The 20,962-nt window shown below is 42.2% G+C and overlaps 1 protein-coding gene across 1 annotated transcript in view; it reads left to right on the top strand.

Annotated features, from left to right (window-relative positions):
* Nucleotides 1-20,962, top strand: part of pappaa (pregnancy-associated plasma protein A, pappalysin 1a) — a 299,873-nt gene that overhangs the window by 105,235 nt on the left and 173,676 nt on the right. The window contains exon 10 of the mRNA XM_084693873.1: nt 1,118-1,314. Coding sequence (XP_084549999.1) covers nt 1,118-1,314 — 197 coding nt within the window. The remainder of the gene's footprint in view (nt 1-1,117; nt 1,315-20,962) is intronic.

Here is a 20,962-nt window from a genome sequence, read left to right as displayed (position 1 = left end):
TCTCACACTTAGTCACTTCTTTTACTCTCTAGACCTCTACATTCAGTTTCTTCACTCTGTCTCTTCCCACTGTCTATCACTCTGTCTATTGCTTCTTTTCAAACTGTTTTGGATTGTCCCTTTTCTGTCACACTTTCTTTTCCTCCACTCTGTCTGTCTCCCCACGTCACCTTACTACTACTTGAGCTTACCCTATTTATTTTCACTACCCATTCCAGCTTACTGTCTCCCTCCCTCTCCCTCTTTCCCTCTGTTTGAGTGGAGGGGGCGTACTGTATTCCTCATGCCCCCTCTCCAGCCCCTCATTTCAAAATCACCAGATCCAAGTGAGGTCTGAGCAGGGCTTGGGAGCGCTGGAATTTCGAGGAGGCCCAGCCAACTTGGCACGGAATGCTGCCTTTCCCCCAACTGGAACCCCCGGCGTACACTGCGAGAGCACAGCCAACCCCAGCGTCTTTACCTTATTTACTTCTCTCTTCCTATCCTCTTTCTTCCGTTCCTTCTTTCTCCTCAGCTCCACGTTTCCAAATTGGAGCTCCAAGCACTCTCCGGGTGGGGTGTCTGGAAAAGCTATACTGCTGCAACCAACTAACCCTTTTTCTCTCTCACATACAGACAAACACACCATATATACCACAACCAAGATTATCACCACCTGTTACTTTATTTGTAATTCATGTCATCATGATTGTCCTCTGGTATGAAATAGTGTCTAGGGGGATAGAGAAGGCTGAAAATGCTGACCTGGCATAAAGAGGACAGACACTGTTTACACTCCCCCAGCATAGAAGAAGGAAAGACAAGGATAAAGGAGATGGGGAGAGGAACCCCCAACTAAGCCCATGTCATATATTGTTTTCATATGAACTAAGTTTTGTGTTTTTTGATTTAAGCAAAAATAAATTAGTGAAAGGTAAGATTACTGTGGTTGCCCAGTTGGCGTATTAAGAACTGTATGTCTGTGTGTCCACTTCCCACCTCTTAGACACCTTTCAAACACCTTTCAGACCACACATACATTTGCACGCTAACCCACACCTTACTCCTTTCTTCCTCATTCACACCCTCTCAACCTTATCCTACCTCATCCCCCCCCCTCCTCCACCCCTCCCCCCAGAGGAGCCCAGCATGTGCTATTTCTATGATGGCGATGGTGTGTGCGAAGATTTTGAGAGGGAGACCAGTGTTAGGGACTGTGGCTTGTACACGCCCAGTGGCTTCCTGGACCAGTGGGCAACTTCTGTGGAAGTGTCACACGAAGAAAAGCTCTACTGTCCTGCCGAGGTTGCCGCTGGCTACCCTCTTGTCACAAAGGTAAGTCCTTCATCTGAACAAGGTAACTGCTCTTTGTTGAGATGTACCCATTAGTCTAGGTAGGATCACATGCACTACACCTTACTTCACTTAGGATTGTGTCTGTTTCCCCCAAAAAAACAATTGTAGTGAAATGGTTTTCTACAAAATAGTAATTACTTAACATGTAATGATAGTTTAGTTTGAATGTATAGCTCAAATTGGGGTAATGCTAGCGGAGGACTGATGTTGAGGTCATTGACTGGTGTTCAAGAGAATTGATCTGTTGCTGTAGCTAGACAAGGGACAAATTGCTTGGAGCCCAAAACATTTGAGAAACACCAACTCCATGAAAGAGAGAATCAGGCTTACAAATGCATGCCCACATGCATGCACACACACACAAGAACGCTCACTCTATCCTGAATAGAAAGGGATGGAATTTGGGAAAACAATAACATGTATCACAGAAGGCTTGATGTCGTTTTAGTTCAAGTTCAAGTATTTTATTGTCAGATTCACAGAACAACACAGGATCAGACTGGGCACTGAAATTCTTAGGACAAGATAACGCAACGTAACCTGGCATAACATATAAGTACACAAAACATAGATTTCATCAATGATAAGCTAAACCTCCTTATAAACAAATAATATACAATATTCATTACAGTATACTAAACCTCTAAATGCACATAATACACATATGTACCGATGCTAACCTTATAGACTTATACTAACCTAAGACAAGGGATGTGCAAAAGTGCAATATTGGTGATAGTGCAACCAGTAGCTGAAAGTGACAGTGTGTAAAGTGACCTTGTCCGATGAAAGTAGACCTACTTGGTTGTATGTGGACAAAGCTGCCCTCCTAAGTGCATTCACTCTTATTTCCTTAGCTATTGTGGTCTCAAACTAGCATAACTACATATGTGGCCTGCACATACATACCGTAAGTTAATTGGAGTCATGGTTCATAAAAATGTATTTGTAAGTTTTTCAAAATGTTCACCATACATGGCGGACTGTATGGGTTTCCCATGATAAATAAGGCATGTATAGTTTCCAACATTTTAGACTCATGCAGTGGAAATGAGAATTTGAGAACTTTTTACCATCGCGTACAAAATCGGAAATGCAATTACACCAAGGTCCACCAGGGCCTGTGCTAAAAACCAAGGAGTGAGGGTGGGGGCTTGGTCAGCCCACAATTTCCAGAGAGGATGTGTTTGCGTCTCGCCAAGCGTGTGCGTATGTCAAGGGGCAGGACGAGTCTAAGAATTTGGAGCGCGCACACTGTGGAGCAATTACATTTAGTTCAGTCATATTTTGACATATCAAGGTGAAATTGCATATGGTACTTCAGAATGATGTAATCTTGAAGCCAATTAGGTTTAAAAAACCATCAGTCAAAATGATATTTGATTTATTGACACAAAGATATTGAGGCAATGTGGACATTCACATAAATACAACCCTTTCATACATTTTATATTGCATTTCTTATTCCAACCTATATAAAGACATGTATTCTACACATCTGTTACACATTTCAAGTCGATTGGATCTGTGGTTCATGAGGAGTATGGTTTTGAAGGTTGTACCAAATTTGGACAGTACACCAAAATCTATCATGGCAGATCTTATGGGTCCTTGAGGCTTTTTTGTTCCCCATGAGAAATAAGGCATGTATACCAATTTTCAGGCATTTTTGATTAATGGGGCGCTGGGGAAATCACGTAGACTTTGGGCTTGGCTTATAGAGCCACCTATGGGCGTACATGGGCCATTAGCTATCTGGGAATAGTGAGTGACCTGTTGTATCATTGGGCCAAATGGTAAAACAATTTGGGTCAAGGACTTTTTGAGCTATTGAGCCATTTCATTGACAAGAAGAAAAATAAGAATATAGCTGCAAGCAGCGATGCGGGTTCCTCCGCAAAATAGGAAAATATTATAAAAATGTACATTGTAGAAGGTCAAGAGTTTGACAACAAGAGAGCAAAAGTACTCCATGTTTGTCCAACAACAACAGGCTGAATGGAGAATCAAACTCAAAAGCATGAGGTTACAAGTCAGCCTCTCTATCCTCTCTACCACACATCATTTACATTTATGCATTTAGCAGACGCTTTTATCCAAAGCGACTTCCAAGAGAAAGCTTTACAAAAGATCATAGGTCACTGATCATAACAACGAGGTAGTCCCAAAAATTGCAAGCAGCCAAAACATGAAGCATACATTGTGAAAAACTAAACAAGTGCCAAAGGGAAGACCCATAAGAGCATGCAGTTGTACAAGTTACAATTTTTTTTTTTTAAGTGCAAGACTGTACCTGTAGAAGAACAATCAATAGTAAAATATTTCACAGCAAGTTCAAGAGGTAACTTTGTTATTACTAACTTACAAGAGCAACAAGTCTCTCAATAAGAGTCATTGTGATCCTGGAGGAAACTAACATCAGGTCAAATCAAGCAAGTGCCGTTGTACTCCCAGAACAAGTGCGTCTTGAGCCTTTTCTTGAAGGTGGGGAGACAGTCAGTGTCCCTGATGGAGGTGGGGAGTTGGTTCCACCATTGGGGGGCCAGGCAGGAGAAGAGCTCGTGTTGGGACCTGGCGGTCTTGAGCTGTGGGACCACCAGGCAGTTGTCTGAAGAAGACTGTAGGTGGCGGGTGGGGGTGTAAGGCTGCAGGAGAGACTTGATGTAGTTGGGTGCAGTCCCATTTACTGCTTGGAAGGTCAGTACCAGGGTCTCGAATCTGATATGGGCGTTGATGGGTAGCCAGTGGAGAAGGCGAGGAGCGGGGTAACATGGGAGCGTCTGGGTAGATTGTAGACCAGGCTGGCCGCTGCGTTCTGAATCCTCTGAAGACGAGTTGCAGTAGTCCAACTTGGAGAGGACCAGTGCTTGGACCAGCAGCTGGGTGGAGTGCTCAGACAGGTATCTCCTGAACTTCCGGATGTTGTAGAGGGTGAATCTACACGACCGGGAGACTGCAGCAATGTGGGCTGTGAGGGAGAGCTCGTCATCCATGGCAACCCCAAGGTTCCTGGCAGAGGATGAAGGGGTCACCGTCGCAGATCCCAGGGTGATTGACAGATCGTGGGAGATGGAGGGTTTAGCCGGGATGATGAGAAGTTCTGTTTTGGCGATGTTCAGCTGGAGGTGGTGCTCAGTCATCCAGGCGGAGATGTCTGTGAGGCAGGCCTCAATCCTAGCTGAGATCCCTGGATCAGTCGGAGGGAATGACAGGTACAGCTGTGTGTCGTCAGCGTAGCAGTGGTAGGAGAAGCCATGGGAAGTGATGATTGGTCCAAATTAGGTGATGTACAGAGAGAATAGGAGGGGTCCAAGAACGGAACACTGTGGGACACCGGTGGAGAGCTGGTGAGGGCCTGACAGTTTGCCTCCCCAGGAGACCTGGTAGGATCTTCCCGACAGGTAGGATGAGATCCACTGGAGTGCAGTGCCAGTGATGCCCATATCAGAAAGTCTGGAGAGCAGGATCTGGTGCTTAACCGTATCACACGCTGCAGAAAGGTCCAGCAGAATGATGACGGATGACCTGGAAGCCGCTCAGGCAGACTGGAGGGCAGTGGTGACTGAAAGGAGGGCAGTCTCTGTGGAGTGGCCAGTCTTGATGCCCGATTGGTTGGGGTCAAGCAGGTTGTTCTGAGAGAGAAAGTTTGACAGTTGGTTAGATACAGCACGTTCAATTGTTTTTGAAAAGAAGGGGATACCAGTCTGTAGTTCTGGAGGACGGCAGGGTTAAGGGAGGGTTTTTTGAGTAGAGGGGTAACTCTGGCCTGTTTGAAGGCAGAGGGAAAGGTGCCAGAGGTAAGAGAGGAGTTTAGGACATGGTGAAGATAAGTTATGAAGGAGGGGGAGATGGTTTGAAAGAGAGGGGAGGGGATAGGATCAAGGGGACAGGAGGTGGGGTGATGAGAGAGAATGAGGTCAGAGATCTCTGCCTCGGACAGGGGAGAGAAAAAGTTTAGATATTTAGTTGGGACAGTCATGGAGGGTGAGAGGGTAGAAAAGGTGGGTTTAGGGAACCGACTGCTTATGTCGGCGACTTTTTTCTCATAGAAGGAGGAGAAGTCGTCTGCTGTCAGGGTGGAGGGAGGGGGTGGGGTAGGTGGGTTAAGAAGGGTGGAGAAGGTAGAAAAAAGTTTGTGGGGGTTTGATGCAGAGTTAATTTTGTTCAGAAAGTTTTAGCACCAGTTATGTGGGAAGAGAAGGATTTAAGGAGGGAGTGATACTTGTCAAGGTCCAGACCGTCTTTGGACTTGCACCATGTCCTCTCAGCTGCCCGAAGGGTGGACCGTTCTTCACGAATAACATCCGTAAGCCACGGGCAGGAGGGAGAAGATCGTGCAGGCCTGGTTGACAGGGGACAGAGAGAGTCAAGTGATGCAGTTAAAGTGGTTAACAAGGAGTCTGTGGCATTGTTAGTGGGGTGGGACAAGAACTCGTCAATGGGAGGGAGGATGTTACAATAGAGGAGAAATGGGAGGGAGATAGGGAGTGGAGGTTGCGCCGGAAAGTTACAAGGGGAGGGGAGGTAGGAGGGGTTGGAGGGAGAGAGACAGAAAATTTGATAAAGTAGTGATCAGAAATGTGCAGTGGGTTTACAGAGGTTAAGTCAGAGATACAGTGATACATCAACAAAATATTAGCTTTGGTCAGCTTTGGGACAAAGTTTCAGCAGCTGTAATTCAAACATGTTTTTACTAGTGCTGTCAGTTTATTGCGTTATTAACAGCGTTAACGCAAACCCAAATTAACGGCGTCAATTATTTTAGCGCGCGATTAACGCTCTTTTTGGCCTAGCAAACTTTGTAGTTTTTTTCACATGCTGTTGCAACAACTACCGACGTTAGAAAAACTACAACACCACACCGGATCTAGCTAGACCGGAAACAAAACAACAGGCACGCCAAACACTCGTTTGGCTTGCGAGCTGGCTAAAGAGAAGTAGCAGAGCCCGTTTACGGATATTAGACATTCTCTGGTAGTAGGCTAACGTTACGTTTTGAGTGGATGACGAGCGCGAGATGCCGAAATGGATGCCAATAAGATTCTGAATGGAAAGTTTGCTTTTAAAAAGTTGCCAAATGGTTCTATTGACAAGACCAGTGATCTGTGTGTTTTGTCGTTGTAAACTGAGCTATCATCGCAGCACGTCCAGTCTGAAATACCACTTGATGGCCAAGCACACAGCTGATGCGAATTCTCTGCCCCCTCGTCAAAGCCAGGCGATTGCAATGTTGTTTTCAATAAAAAAAATATTTGCACAAAGCAATCCGAACCACTTTTCTATGTTGATATGAGCATTAAAATTTGAAAAAAGATTGGGACAAAAAGAAATCAGGGACATTTAGAATAGATAAAAATGTGCGATTAATTGTGATTAATCGCAAGTTAACTATGACATTAATGCGATTAATCGCGATTAAATATTTTAATCATTTGACAGCACTAGTTTTTACATATCAACGTTAAATTGCGTATGGTGCTTCAGAATTATGTAATCCTGTTCAACTAAACAGATAATCAAAATTATGACAGACCAATAGACTGGGTGAATTTGAACCTATGACCGTACACTTTGCAGGACACCATCCCAGTCCATTGAGCTAAAGCTGGGGAACAATCACTTACCTGGGGGGGAAGAAACAGAGGGGGGATAAGGGGGGAAGAAGAAAAAGGAGGAAAAAATAGGGAAAAAAGGAGAGAAAAGGAGAAGGAAGGGATTTTTATGGCACAGACCTTCATCACCAGTTCTTTAGATGTTGAGGTATATCAGAAATAACAATTAAAACCTTACATTTCTATTTCTTTAAGACATATATATGGGATAAAAGTACATCCCAAAGTTCTCATTTGACTAAATTGTTGCCAGAAATTCAAGTGGTTCTTTTTTATTCTTGGAAATCACATAATCACTGTTTGGTTAATAACAAAACAATTATGATACTAATAACTGTTAAGTGAATATTTAAAATTAAGTTGACGTAATTAGCAGAAACTTTTATCCACAAAACACACAAATAAAGCATGGGAAGATACATTTCTGTTGTGATCAATCTTATTTTCAGTCATCACAAAACCATTATACAGTAGTAAGTGACTCCCTCCATTCACTTATTCAACAGTAACTATACACAAAATCTTAAATATATACAGAACAGTGGTGAATCCCTCCATTCACCTATTCAACAGTAACTATAAAGTATAGAGAATATCTTTAATATTGTGGTGGAATTTCTATGATTGAATGTCTGAGGTCAGAAGAATTTGTCTTTGTGTTTATTCTTGAAATCAAGGAGGAGCAGTTCTCAAACAGTACCATAAATGATGTCTGGAGTAGAAAGGCTCTCTGAAGGTGTCATGATCTGAGCACTCTTTTATCCAGTAATTCCAGACAGTTACATCATTAGTTCAATAGTTCATGTCTATTGAAAGATGAACTGTTCAATAAACAGAGAGTAAAAAGGGAAGTAGGTTGCAAAACTGAATACATATGCTCAATATAAAAAAACAGAGCTTGAGACAACAGAAGAGACTTGTCAGCAAAAATCCCTGGAGTATGGGCAATACAACCAGGGTTAAACAGTCAAATTTGTTAGACGTTTGTCAGCAAACGGAAAAAAGGTAATGCTAGCTTTACATAAGCTAAAACCTCAGCAATAATTGTTCTAGGGCGAAGAATATTATAGACATCTTAAAGAATAGTAATTTTCAGTAACACTTTAGATGAGCTCACCAAATTCCTAATTTATTAACCAATTTGTTACCTATTAGTTAACGGTTTGTTCACCATTAGTTATTTATTGTTTATACAAAATGTATCATTAGTAAAGCATTTGTTCACACAGTTAGGGTTAGGGTTCGGGTTTAGGGCTAGGGTTTAGGTTAAGGGTTTACGTTTTGGTTAGGGTTTAGCTTTACTAATGCTTTACTAATGATACATTTTGTATGAACAACAAATAACTAATGGTGAACAAACCGTTAACTAATAAGTAACAAATTGGTTAATAAATTAGGAATTTGGTGAGCTCATCTAAAGTGTTACCTAATTTTCTATTACAATTCCCCCCTTTTTAGCAAACCCTTGATCAACAAAAAAGAATATAAAACAAAGAAAATACAACTACATGGAATACATCGAATGTGTTACCCTTATTACAGTTGAAAACACATCATCATTAACCAGTAGAATAAGCAAAAAACTGGTTTTGCAAGACATAGACGTCTCTGAGGTTTTGAGCAAGCAGAGAAATATACAGATTATTTTTTTACCATCTACCCGGAAGGGCAGAGAAAATACAAAGGTGTCCAACATATATTGAAACAAAAGGACAGTCACCTATTATAATCATATTCCAAGTAAAAGTTGGTTGTGATAAACTGATGGCGGCACGTACTCTAGCTTGATGATGTACTACAAAAAAGGCAAGAAACAAGGGAAAATCAGAGCTATCAGGAGACAAAGAAATGCAATTGTCATCAGAGGATACAGTATGTAATGTAACATCAACATTATCATACGGGCCAAAATGCAAATATCGTAATTCAGAAGGGTAAAATGTCCAAGCACCAATAGGCAAAAGTTACAACAAATCAGAATGTGACACAATCATGATCAAAAACAAATTAGACCATAACCGAGGCATCATCAGAGTTGGAGTCAAAATCAAAGTCAGACGGATTTGCCCAGGGCCTCCAAAGGTCAGTCGCAGAGGAGCGAGAGTGGGGTTGCGGTCAGGAGCCACAAGATTGAGGAACTGGGTGTTAACAGATCTGTCCATGGCCTTAACCATCAAGCTGCGCACACAACGTATTATACAACATCCACAGAGCAAAAAGGCCTATAAGAATCAACAAACTGGACATCAGAAAGACAGCAAAAAACTTCCATTTGCCAAACAAAGAGTCAAACCAGGCAGTTATACTGGTGTCAACCCCAGAATTCTCAGCCAACTCCTCTCGAAGAGACTTGAGGCCTTCCAAGGCTTTTGTAACAGAGCCGTCCAGGGCGGTGTTGTTAGGGATGAAGGTACAGCAAGAATCACCAAACATAACACAGACACCTTTTCTCTGCCAACAGCATGTCTAGCGCCATTCTATTTTGCCATGCCTTAAGGCTAGTTGCATCCAATTGCTCATCCAAACCTTTGATAGCATCATAAGTGTAGTTAATGAACCTCTGCTGGTTATAGTAAATGTAATTGATCCAATCCAACACTCATCAGGAACTCCCCTATGGACCCCAGTAGCATCGATATACACTCTGTCATCGAAGGAACCAAACGGGAGGGCTCTATGGGCCCTAGAATGGGGGTTAACAGAGGAGAGAGTCCCAATAGCTACGGGTAGGACATGACAGGAGTGCAGGTCCCAGACCAGTTGGGTGCCAGAACCTGAGTGATTTTAGAGTGTACACCACAAGCCCACCAGACAACAATTCTGGGGATAATGATGGAATCTACAAGAGCAGGGTTGGGAAACGAGAGCATCACTGCTGCAGAGTCAGATGGAGAAATGGCACTGTTATTGCGAATGGTCCAGGTGAGAGTACAATACGTGAAGTGACCTCTTTGTCGAGACTGTGCATGGGATTTGGTTTGGAAATGCATTCATAATCGCCCTTACCGAAGCTATACGATGGTGCCGGTTTCTTTATCAGAGGGAATAGCAGATGCATGTCTGTACAATTAGGATTGACAGGTTTAGCAGGGGACTTGGTTCAGGTCAAAATACAATTCAGGCCAGTGTGGGAGTTGGTGGAGTTTAAAGGAAAAGGTGTGGTGAGGAGTAGGGGTTTAGCTGTTGCACAAACATAGCAGTCGGACTTTCCGTGTTGATTAGCAGTGTACCTTGCCCACCTAAGCCAAGCATTTTCATCAGCATAGCCTGTGTCAAAAGCTATGTGGTCGTCTACATTGTTGAAATCTATAGGTCTAACAAAATCAGCTGGCGTAGGGACAGTCTGATCAATCAGGGATGGATCTGGTTCTACAGTGAGTATAGTGAGCTTCTGATAGTTGTCTGCCCTTTGTGGGAAATCAAGAGCACACCAATATATTCCAGCACCTGTTTTTTGAACTCTCCGAAACACAATCTGAGCCCCATTATCAGTCATTCTTCAGTCATTAGTCATGGAGAATCTACCCCCTGCCAGGAGGGTAGATTCTGTAGCTGTGACTATGTCCTTGGTTTTACAAGCGTCCCTACATAGATATTTACGATTGTGTAAATAATCCCTGCCACTGGGGTGTCCCCATGCCACAAAAGGACCACATGAGAAAGTAACTGTAGTCCCTAGTTGGATAGAGAGAGTTAAGATCTTCTCTCTTATAGTATGGACAGATGGGAGGTACAGAATGCATAAACAAATGGCTACGGCTGTGGTGACAGAGTAGCAAACTCTCCTCCTACCTACATTTCTGATACGTCTTGCACCAGGCACCAACAATAGGGCCATTATGACTAGTATCGGAACTATAAAGACTACCAGGGTGAACATTATGCCTAGTATAAGGGTCGTCTCTGAGGGGCCGTCTATCGGGAACTGGACCTGGGTCGGAATGGGCCTGGGAGATACAGGTTTCACTGACATATTCCACGAAGTTCTGAAGTAGTCATTAAAAGTCCGGACAACACAATCATAACTGCCTGAGTCAGCCATCCTAACCGGGGAAAATACAATATGAATTTCATGGTTATCTCCATCCTCCCCCACATGTACAGTACGTCTATAGTTCCGGAAGGTTTTAGTCAAGGCGGGTGGGTATGTACGAACATAAGCAATGTTGCGAGAATCTTTCACTGCTCATAGATATAGAATCTCAATTCTGGCTAGACATGAGTGTCACAGGACAATCCCTTATGGAAGGAAAATATATTGCCCTATATTTGAAAATATCATGTTATATATTAGGCAATATATTTCCATGTATGGGATTTAATATTTATATTTTACAATACATTGCAACATATTCAACATTAATATATAATATATGTGGTTATATATCCATCCAATATATGCAATTGTATATTTATAAATACCACCATAATGCATTACGATTTGTATGGGAAAATGTATTGGTAATATATTTAAAAATAGTGTCACATGTATGTATAATATATGGTAGAATATATTTTAAATATATGTAAAAAAATATAGCTGCAAGTAGCATTGGCGGATTCCTACTTCAAAATTGAAAAATATTGTAAAATTGACATTATAGATAGTTACACCGGGATTACCCAGAAGACTAGAAACAGTTTTGTCAACAACAAAAAAATGCTTATGTCTGGAGTTGAATCTGCAACCCTTCGTTTACCAGTACAACCTCTCATTCGATTGAGCCATTCCCAGGGGGGTATTAGTCGTAGCTCGCTAAGCTGTTTAGCGAGGTAATTTTCAGGCTAAAATAAAAAAACGCCCCTCTTTTTGGTTCGTGGAAGCAACTTTCGATAAATCACCATAGTAACATATCAATTAGCACTAACCTGCTCCAGAGCAGGCTAACGTAAGTGTAGCTGGATAAGCTTGCCACACCCCCGGAAAATAATTGGCAGCTCTCTTTTTGAGAGACCCACTTGACCAAGGAGATATTCTAGTTCGATTAGCTTTCCATACCAATAGAGTTCTTCGCGATCGCCAAGATCCTTTATTTCACACGGATGAGTTCTTGTTTGAGCAATATCGATTCAGCAGACAAGGACTCATTTATTTGCAAGACCTTCTCGGCCGTACATTGCAAATATCACACGCCGCAGCAAGCTTTATGAGCTTATGCTGCTGTATGTGAATGTCTGATCTGTGTGCCTGTGCTTTTTATGTTTCACTGTGGGAGAGTGGGAAACGTTATATCGATTCTCTTAACATGTGAAGAAATTGACAATAAAGCTACTTGAAACTTTTACTGTGCTTCAGATTCTATGCATAGCCTTGAGTTTTTTTGCGTCAGGTACATTTTTATACAGTATAGGCGATACAGAAAACATTGGCAAAGCCGCACATGCATTGCTATAAGAAAGGTGTAGGCTATTGGCGCTTAACCAGCTGAGGAATCAATTCATCATATTCACTGGCCATGTCCCAGTCAATGAAATCAAAGAGGGATTTACACATAGGCCTACATGCATAGCCTATACACATTTATAGTACATGATATAAGCGCTTTCAGTAGGCCTACATATATCCTCATAAGTGTCTATGAATTCGTATCAATTAGATACTCTTTGGCCTTGTTTTATACTTATTCTGAAAGAGTTGATATCATTATTTTCGCTAGTAAGATCTCATTCGATTATTAATTTCTATTAAGCCTACTGCCAGCAGGCACACTTAAAGAAATGTGATCTGATTGATTGGGGTAATAAGGCACTAAAGATGAGCCTATACATTTTACCAAAATACGCATTTAGTTTATCGGCAATTTTTTTTCCAGGCTGCCTGTCTTGCTCTGGCAGTGGTGGCGGTGTTTGACTTAGCCATGAAGCCATGATAATATGCTTATTGTCTTCGTAGAGACTCATTATAATAGTTTGCTCAGATGGCGAGAATATCACCGCTCTCTCTTTCGTCTTTTCACCCATCATACCGTTAGAAAATCACGGTTTTGGGGATCGACCTTTCCTGCCTTTTGAAGTAGGACGTGCTCGTGCACTTGCCCTGATAAGTTTAGCCTGATTGAAATTAACCACATGATTTGGATGCTGATCAGCCGTCGACGAACCGATATTTGCGGTTCTCAGGTAGATCTCTAACGTTAACGGGCTAAAGGGACAATTGATTAACTTAGCTTCAACCCTTACGACAAACGAGCCCCAGATCTAGCCCTCGCCGTGTTCAGTAACTGAATAATAAAATAAGACGTTTCTCCTATGGCGGCATAGTCAGATTTGATTTAAGCTCGAACAGCTCTAATTAGGGTGTGCTTGCCTTCGGCGAGCACAATCCATTGTTGTCTCACATATATAGGCTATTATTATTGGGTGTGCTTTGCCTTCGGCAAGGGCACAACCATTGTTATCTCACATATATATTATTATTGTGAGAATGCCGTTAAGCATTCTCACAATAATAATAAGTAGTATAATAATATTAAGTAGAAATTACGTTTTTGTGGCGAAAAGTGAAGCTAACGGTGGCTAACTTGCTATCCACAGTCACTGACGCCACTACATCACGAAAACTCGCGTGACTATCTCTAGCAGAACATTAGTTTTGCAGCTCGTTAACTTCTGGGAGATAACTGCTTTACTGCAAGGCGGCTGCAGAAAAACACCACACAATTGTAATGTGTAATGTACAATATAAGCTAATATTATTAAGGAAGTACATCTACTTTCGGAAACAGATGAAGCAATAGCATCATGACATTAGCCTCTGTTGCCCGGGCAACGCATACTACAGCGGTCTATGATGCATCTGTTTTCAATCGTTAAAATTAACATTCCTCACAAATACATTTTCGTTGTAGGATTTATTATGACATTAGATTACAAGTAAACGATTTGTGGGTGAAATTATCATTACCTGTGGTTTCAAACCAGTGTAGCTCACTGCAACGCTGTAGCCTAGTCTAGTAGCTAACAAAAACATCTCCATAGCTGTGTACAGTACTAGTAGGAAGTCAAACGGCGGCACATGTTCGGCACTACCCTTACTTAAATCAAAAGTCTTTCAATGGGTAAAACTATCTGACTAGTGACTACTAACCTGAACTCCATTGCCACAGCCTAAACTTTGTCTCTGTTCATGAAAATAATTCATTTCAGCCTAGACCGTACAACGGAAGTAACGTTAAATCGAATTCAACCAACGCAATTGCTACTGAGAAAGTCTAGTAGTAGTAGTAGCCTACAATTTACAGGGGCACCTTCTCCACACAGGAGGGCTATATTGCATTTTGACTTGTTACTGACAATGATTGCTACCACTGACATGTTTATGAATGAGTGGTTTTCCCCTAAATAAATGTCAAGCTTATTTACGTTTTTGGGGGCATTTTTTTCAGGTAGCCTAGTACTATTTGAATTGCGATTCCGTCTGAGATAGCTACTGCTGGTAACGTGGTTGTTAAAATAAGCTTCAAAAGGGTTTTTTTTATTCATGAATGAATGCAATATGAGTAGGCTAAATGCCTGAAAATATCACGAGAAGGAAAAAACTTACAATGACGTTTAAAGTAGACATGACATGCTGTTTTTGGATGCTTTTATATAGGCCTTAGTGGTCCCCAAATACTGTATCTTAAGTCTCTTTCCCGAAATTCAGCCATGGTGCAGAATTATAGCCACTACAAGTAGTCCCACAATCAACTTTCCTCAGAACGCGCTGTTTCTGTGTCTGTAGCTTTAAATGCTAATGAGGAGGAGAGGGGCGGCAACATGCGAATGTTTACAACGGATGTATCGCAATGGCTCGTAGCCACCGTTGCTGTAAGATGCCTCGAATTTAGCCATTCTCATCTGATCACCCTGGTTTGCACACTCAGTCATTTCAATGTGGGGAAAGGCGGATATCGCGAGGCATAACACCAACAGCAGAACGGTTATCCAAAAAACAAAGAAGTGTACAACACTGGCGTTACAGCGTTTGTATTCACACACACACTTGATGCCATTTATCTTTACGTTAGCAACAGTAACTCAGCTGTTAGCTGCAGAGCTAATGTTTCAGCCACATTCTAAGGGTAGCAAGCTAGGTAACCATATACAGTAAAGCAACAAAATGATATAGCTTTAGTTAACTTACTTGTCCAAGTTTTGTAGCTTGACCAAGGAGATTTAGTAATGATCCAGAATTTAATTTCAGCAAGGCCAGCTTTGTGGTGGCTCAAGTTGAGGAAACAGTAGTGGCTGAAATGTTTGGCGCAGACATGCAAAACTTTGGGAAGTTGTGTCGGCGCATTTCCAGCGAAAATAAAATTGAGATATTGGTTGTGCAGAGGCTCGGATGAAGGAATTAAATAAAGATTTTAGCTTGCATTTGTACATCCAAGCACTGAGCAACTGTTGTGCTTTGTTTGTTTGCTCGCCATGATGTCTCTCCAGGAAAAAACGATATCGCACTTGCCCTTGCACGGTGGTACTGTAGCTCAGTTTCTCATGGGCGGGCCAGATGATCTGGGCTGGCAAAGCATAGAGAGGGGAGGTAACCTTTCTCGTATCTACGTCACTTGGAGATTTTCAAACAGAGCGTTTGAGCCTTCATTTTGTCAAAGGCGGAGAAGAACACCCAGGGCTTTGTTTAGAACTATCGAAAATTCTAGCCACTGGGGGACCAAAGGCAGGCAAGGGGAACTCATATTAATGTTAAATAACCTCATAAAATGAAGTTTTCATGTCATGTCACCTTTAAGTCATAGAGATTAGGTCAATTTTCTCACCGGTCTGCCAAATGTATTCGTTTTGATTCAACTATGAGGTTGCTGATCACCATTCCCTCTTGCAGGGGAAATGAAAAGACAACTATTTTATTCTACTCTTCACTCTTAGTATTTTGAGTTGTAAATGAGCAGAAAAAAATATGCTTTTAAATATATGTAATCTTTATAAATAAGTAGGCTATGCATTTTTATATTAAATATACAGAAATATCAGTTGTAAACCCTGCGTTCACACTGCAGCGACGCGAATCGCTTGCCATCGCTCGCCTTCCCACAGTTCATCACGCTGGGGGGACGTTTCAAACTGATTATGTAGAATGTAGTTCTCTAAAATCACTGTTGTAGTTGTCATGGCCTATTGTGCAGACTTGGGTTTACGTACTCGCAACATCGATCAAAGTACAACTTATACTCAAAATACAAAACTGTTTCATAAACATACACGTTGACATGTGTAAAAACGTTTTATTATATTTCCCAAAGTCTCTGCTAATCTGTCGATACGACCAAGGAGTTCCAGCCGGGCTACTACTGTACAGTAACTAGCTAGAACAAAGTTACGTACTGTGACGAGAGACTGAATTTGAAAGTACAGAAAACCCACCAGGAGCACCAACAACGTCGGCAAACTTGTGCCAGGCCTCATTCTTTTTATTAATGTCTCTGTACAAATACAGGGACGTATCGTACAGGACTGGATATGTAGCCACACAGGCGATTAGCTTCTCCATCTTAAAAACTGAAAGCTAGAAATGTTTACCATGGTTGCTATGTTACGAGAAACAAGAAAACACTGCAATTGGCCATCGCTAGCGAAAATCGCTCCTCATTTGCATAACATTGAGAAAATCTCAACTCTGTCGCGTCGCTACCCTCAATGCACCACGCAAGCGATTCGCCTGGCTCCATAGAAAATTAATGGAAAACATGTTGTCGCTTGCATCGCGTCGCTGCAGTGTGAACGCACTGTAATTTAAATACGGACCCCTGCAACCAACGCAAGCAAGCACACCCTACAATTTCCCCAGAAATTGGACCCTCCCTAGTTATTATTGTTTCTCTTCACACCCCTAAAACTCAATCTATATTTGGACTACATAGACAACGCCTGTGTCAAAATGTTTGTCTTGGTCTTGATTGAGTTGCTTGTATTGGGATTTACGTTCCGTTGCACAGTTTAGGAGGTTACAACGTTTTTGTGGCGACAAAGTGCCTTTTGTTGACGAAGGGTAACTCTGTGCTAGCTACGTCACCACGTCAACACACGTTGGCAACGACGCATGGATACAACGTGATAGAGACTTTCTAGCTCGCAAATTGGAGCTGGGATTACGAGTGAGCAGCTGAGATTGACACTTGTTTTGAGGTTTAAAAAAAACTGTCATATACAAAAAACAGTTACACTAACTTATAAATATGTTATAGAGACGGGGCAGCATATTTCTTTCACTTTCCATCTTGACGTTATAACCTCTGGAGCGCAAGCTACCCCAGTACCATGGCAACTGAGCATCATCGTATCTGAAAAGCTCCGGGGACCCCGTCCACACTACTACGCATACCCGGCGTTTTCAAATGTCTCCGGCTAGGGGAGCGTATTAGAAAAGCTCCGTTTTCAGTATCCGAATACGCCGTATTAGTGTGAACGGGAGGTGCAAACGCAGACATATGTATGCGTTTCTACCCGTGCTAGTGTGGACGGGGCCTTAATTTCGTACCAGGGTCAATTCTACATCCAAATGAACAGCAGTGTTTTAAAGATATGGCGATTGCAAAGACTGCCAGCGGGTCAGCATATTTTTGTTATTTGTGTAAAACCTGGAATTTGAGTGAGACTGCGTCTTGTTTTGACGTTAGCCTGAGAGTCACAGACTCGGCTCGCCCACTGGTAGTGTAGTAGGCTACAGTACTGTCTTCAATGCCACAGCTATGGCTAAACTTATTATGTCTTATTACACGGCTGTTCTTAATGCTGTAGAATACTCCATTCACTTGAATCGTTCTGTGGTGAACAATTTTCTCTTATTTGACCGTTGCTATGCATAGTTGACCGCTGTCAAGGGAAGTGGCCCTTCCCTTGGGGCCAAAACTATTTCTATGCTGATCAACAATACGAATGGTAACAAATACATTGTAAAAAGACACACTGTGTCAAGTTATTTTTGTTTGCAAGTAGCCATGTAATAAGTGGGATAATGTATAGAACGCCGGTCATTATCGGGGAAATAAGCCCTTTCAGGTTGAAACAAAACCCCTCTGCTTCGCGTCGGGGTGCTGTTCGCCCTGTCGGGTCTACTATACATTATCCTTTACAAAAGAAACGTTCTAAGTTCCTGCGCTTTCAAACAATCAGTGGAGTGTGGATAACAACGGCAGCTAGCTTGCCCCTTGCAAACTGCTTATGAATTAGCCATGTACCCCTAAATTAATATTGAACTTATTTACTTTTTGGGGGGCTTATTTTCAGTTAGCAGACGGTAGGTTACTATTTGAATCGCAATTCCATCTGAAATACTGCCAGTGACAACCTTGTTACAGTAGCTTGTTTCAAAGGGGGTTCCTTGTTTCAAAGGTTGTTCTTAATGAATTATGCAATATGAGTAGGCTAAATGCTTGAAAATATCACTAGAAGGCAAAACGGACCCACCTGCAACTGAAGCAAGCAAGCACACCCTACAATTTCCTCAGAAATTGTACCCTCTGTAGTTCAGTCATATTTTCACATATCAAGGTGAAACCTTGCAGTACTTCAGGGGGGTGTCACCTTAAAGCCTATTCCTGAAGGGGGAATCCTAATTATATGGAAAGATATACATGAAATATATGTACAGATATGTGTTCAATATATTGTGGAATATATTTTAAATATAGGTAACATATGGCAAAATATTGGAAATATATACTGATAATGATCGCTTCCAGCAAACTTCTTTTGAGTTAGCCAATTCCCCCCACATAATACTGTCAATCTTATTTAAGTTTTTGGGGGCATATTTTCAGGTAGCAGATCGTACTGTTTGAATTGGGATTCCATTTGAAATATTGCTGTTGACAACATTTGATAGAATACCTTCTAGATGGCTGAGCGGTTAGGGAATCAGGCTATTAATCAGAAGGTTGCTGGTTAGATTCCCGGCAGCGCTAAGGTAAACTGTGTCCTTGGGCAAGGCAATTCACCCTACTTGCCTCTGGGTATGTCCCTGTACTTATTGTAACTTACTATAAGTCGCAATGGATAAGATTGTCTGCTAAATGACTAAATGTAAATATCACCATATATGTCTTTATTGGCATATTCTCATATATGTACACATGCATTGTAAAATGTATATTCCATGTATACCTTTCCATATAATTTTACATATATTTAAAATATATTTTACCATATATGAAGCATACATGTGACACTATATCTTTACATATATTACCCATACATTTTCCCACATACAGCAGCATACATTATGGTGGTTATTTATAAATCCATAATTGCATTTATTTTAGGATATATCACCGCATATATTATATACTCATGTTCCATATATTGCAATGTATAGCAATATATTACATGAATATATATTATAGTGTATAATATATTTATCATCAATATATTATATATTATCTATTTCCATTTATAATACATTGGAATATATAATAGGAAATAATATATTACAATATATTTCAAGTCATATATTGGAGAATATATTTTCTTTCCATAAGGGATCTCCTTCTGTTATATCGGTCGGGCCGTACATCACCACAAGCTGATAAGTCCGTTCCCTTGGCAGTCTCACCATCTGAGATATTGTATGATGAGTGAGATACCACAAGAGTGGGGATAGGATCAGAGCGATCAAGGCCAGTCCCATCATGGTACCTAATTGGGAACGGATGCAGGATGTTTTCATGGTGGTCGGTGGTCCCTCGGAGGTTGCTCGGTGACAATGCGTGTATTCTCTGGAACGTGTATGTGCATTATGTATTTCGCCTGTGCAGTGCAGCGCAGCATTCTTCGTACACTTCATTATAATACTCACACACTTCGTACACTAGAACTGTGATAGGTCAGCGCAGCCCTGCTGTGCAAGCGTGTGGCAGGTGTGTGGTTGCTCGGGAGGCTCAGAAACCTTTCTGCAGTGATTGGTGTGGATCCAGGTCACTCTTTCAGCCATCTTTACAGCAGTGTGTGCAGTTAGCAGGATCTGGAATGGTCCTAACCACCTCTTTGATCTCCAGTTCTTCCTGCGCAGATCTTTCACCCCAATCTAGTCACCTGGCTAAAGGTTGTGTAGGGTACCTTCAGCTGGCTGGGGTAATGCGTCTTTTACCTGTGTAGAAATCTGAGAGAGCACAACCGACAAGTTTTAACAATACTGTAACATTGCATCCTCACAGAGAGAGGTGCATGGTAAAGGCCTTCTCTCTGCGTTCACCCCCAGTGTAAGAGGTCGCCCAAACGGACTGAGATTAGTTCTGGTTCTCTTTCTCATTCTCATGTAGGTCAGTGCAATGTGCAGTGCTTTGGTCCAGGAGAGACCAATGTCCTCGCAGCATTTGGACAGTTTCATCTTGAAAGTCCTGTTCTCTCGCTCGACTGCTCCCCCACTGGCCAGATGGTATGCACGAAGACGCCTCATGTCAATACCTAGATATTCTCCGACCTGATCAAGAGCAGAGTTGACAAAATGTGCACCATTGTCGCTACAGATTTTTGCTGGTATACCCCATCTACAATCTCAGTTAGTAGTGCTTTTGTAACAATAAGGCTGGTGGCCCTATTTACCGATCTGAAACGCACCTTACCGCGGTGGAGGGGTTTGCGTGTCCTAGTGATCCTGGAAGCTATGTTGTCGGGGGCTTTATGCCCCTGGTAGGGTCACCCAAGGTAAACAGGTTCCAAGTGAAAGACCAGACAAAGCGTGGCTCAAAAAGACAATCATGAAGAAAAACATTAATGGTTCTCAGTTGCTCCTGCCCGGAAGCGGGTCACCGGGCCCCCCCCCTGGAGCCAGGCCCGGGGGTGGGGCTCGATGGCGAGCGCCTGGTGGCCGGGCCTTTTCCCATGGGGCCCGGTCGGGCACAGCCCGAAGAGACAACGTGGGACCCTCTTCCAGTGGGCTCACCATCCGCAGGAGGGGTCATGGGGGTCGGGTACAGTGTGAGACGGGCGGCGGCCGAAGGCGGGGGCCTTTGCGGTCCGATCCTCGGCTGCAGAAGCTAGCTTTAGGGACGTGGAATGTCACCTCGCTGGCGGGAAAG

Source organism: Hypomesus nipponensis, chromosome 27 (assembly GCF_054491055.1).
Source record: "Hypomesus nipponensis isolate SF chromosome 27, ASM5449105v1, whole genome shotgun sequence".
Classification (NCBI taxonomy): Eukaryota; Metazoa; Chordata; class Actinopteri; order Osmeriformes; family Osmeridae; genus Hypomesus; species Hypomesus nipponensis.
This window is presented reverse-complemented; position numbering and strand designations above follow the sequence as displayed.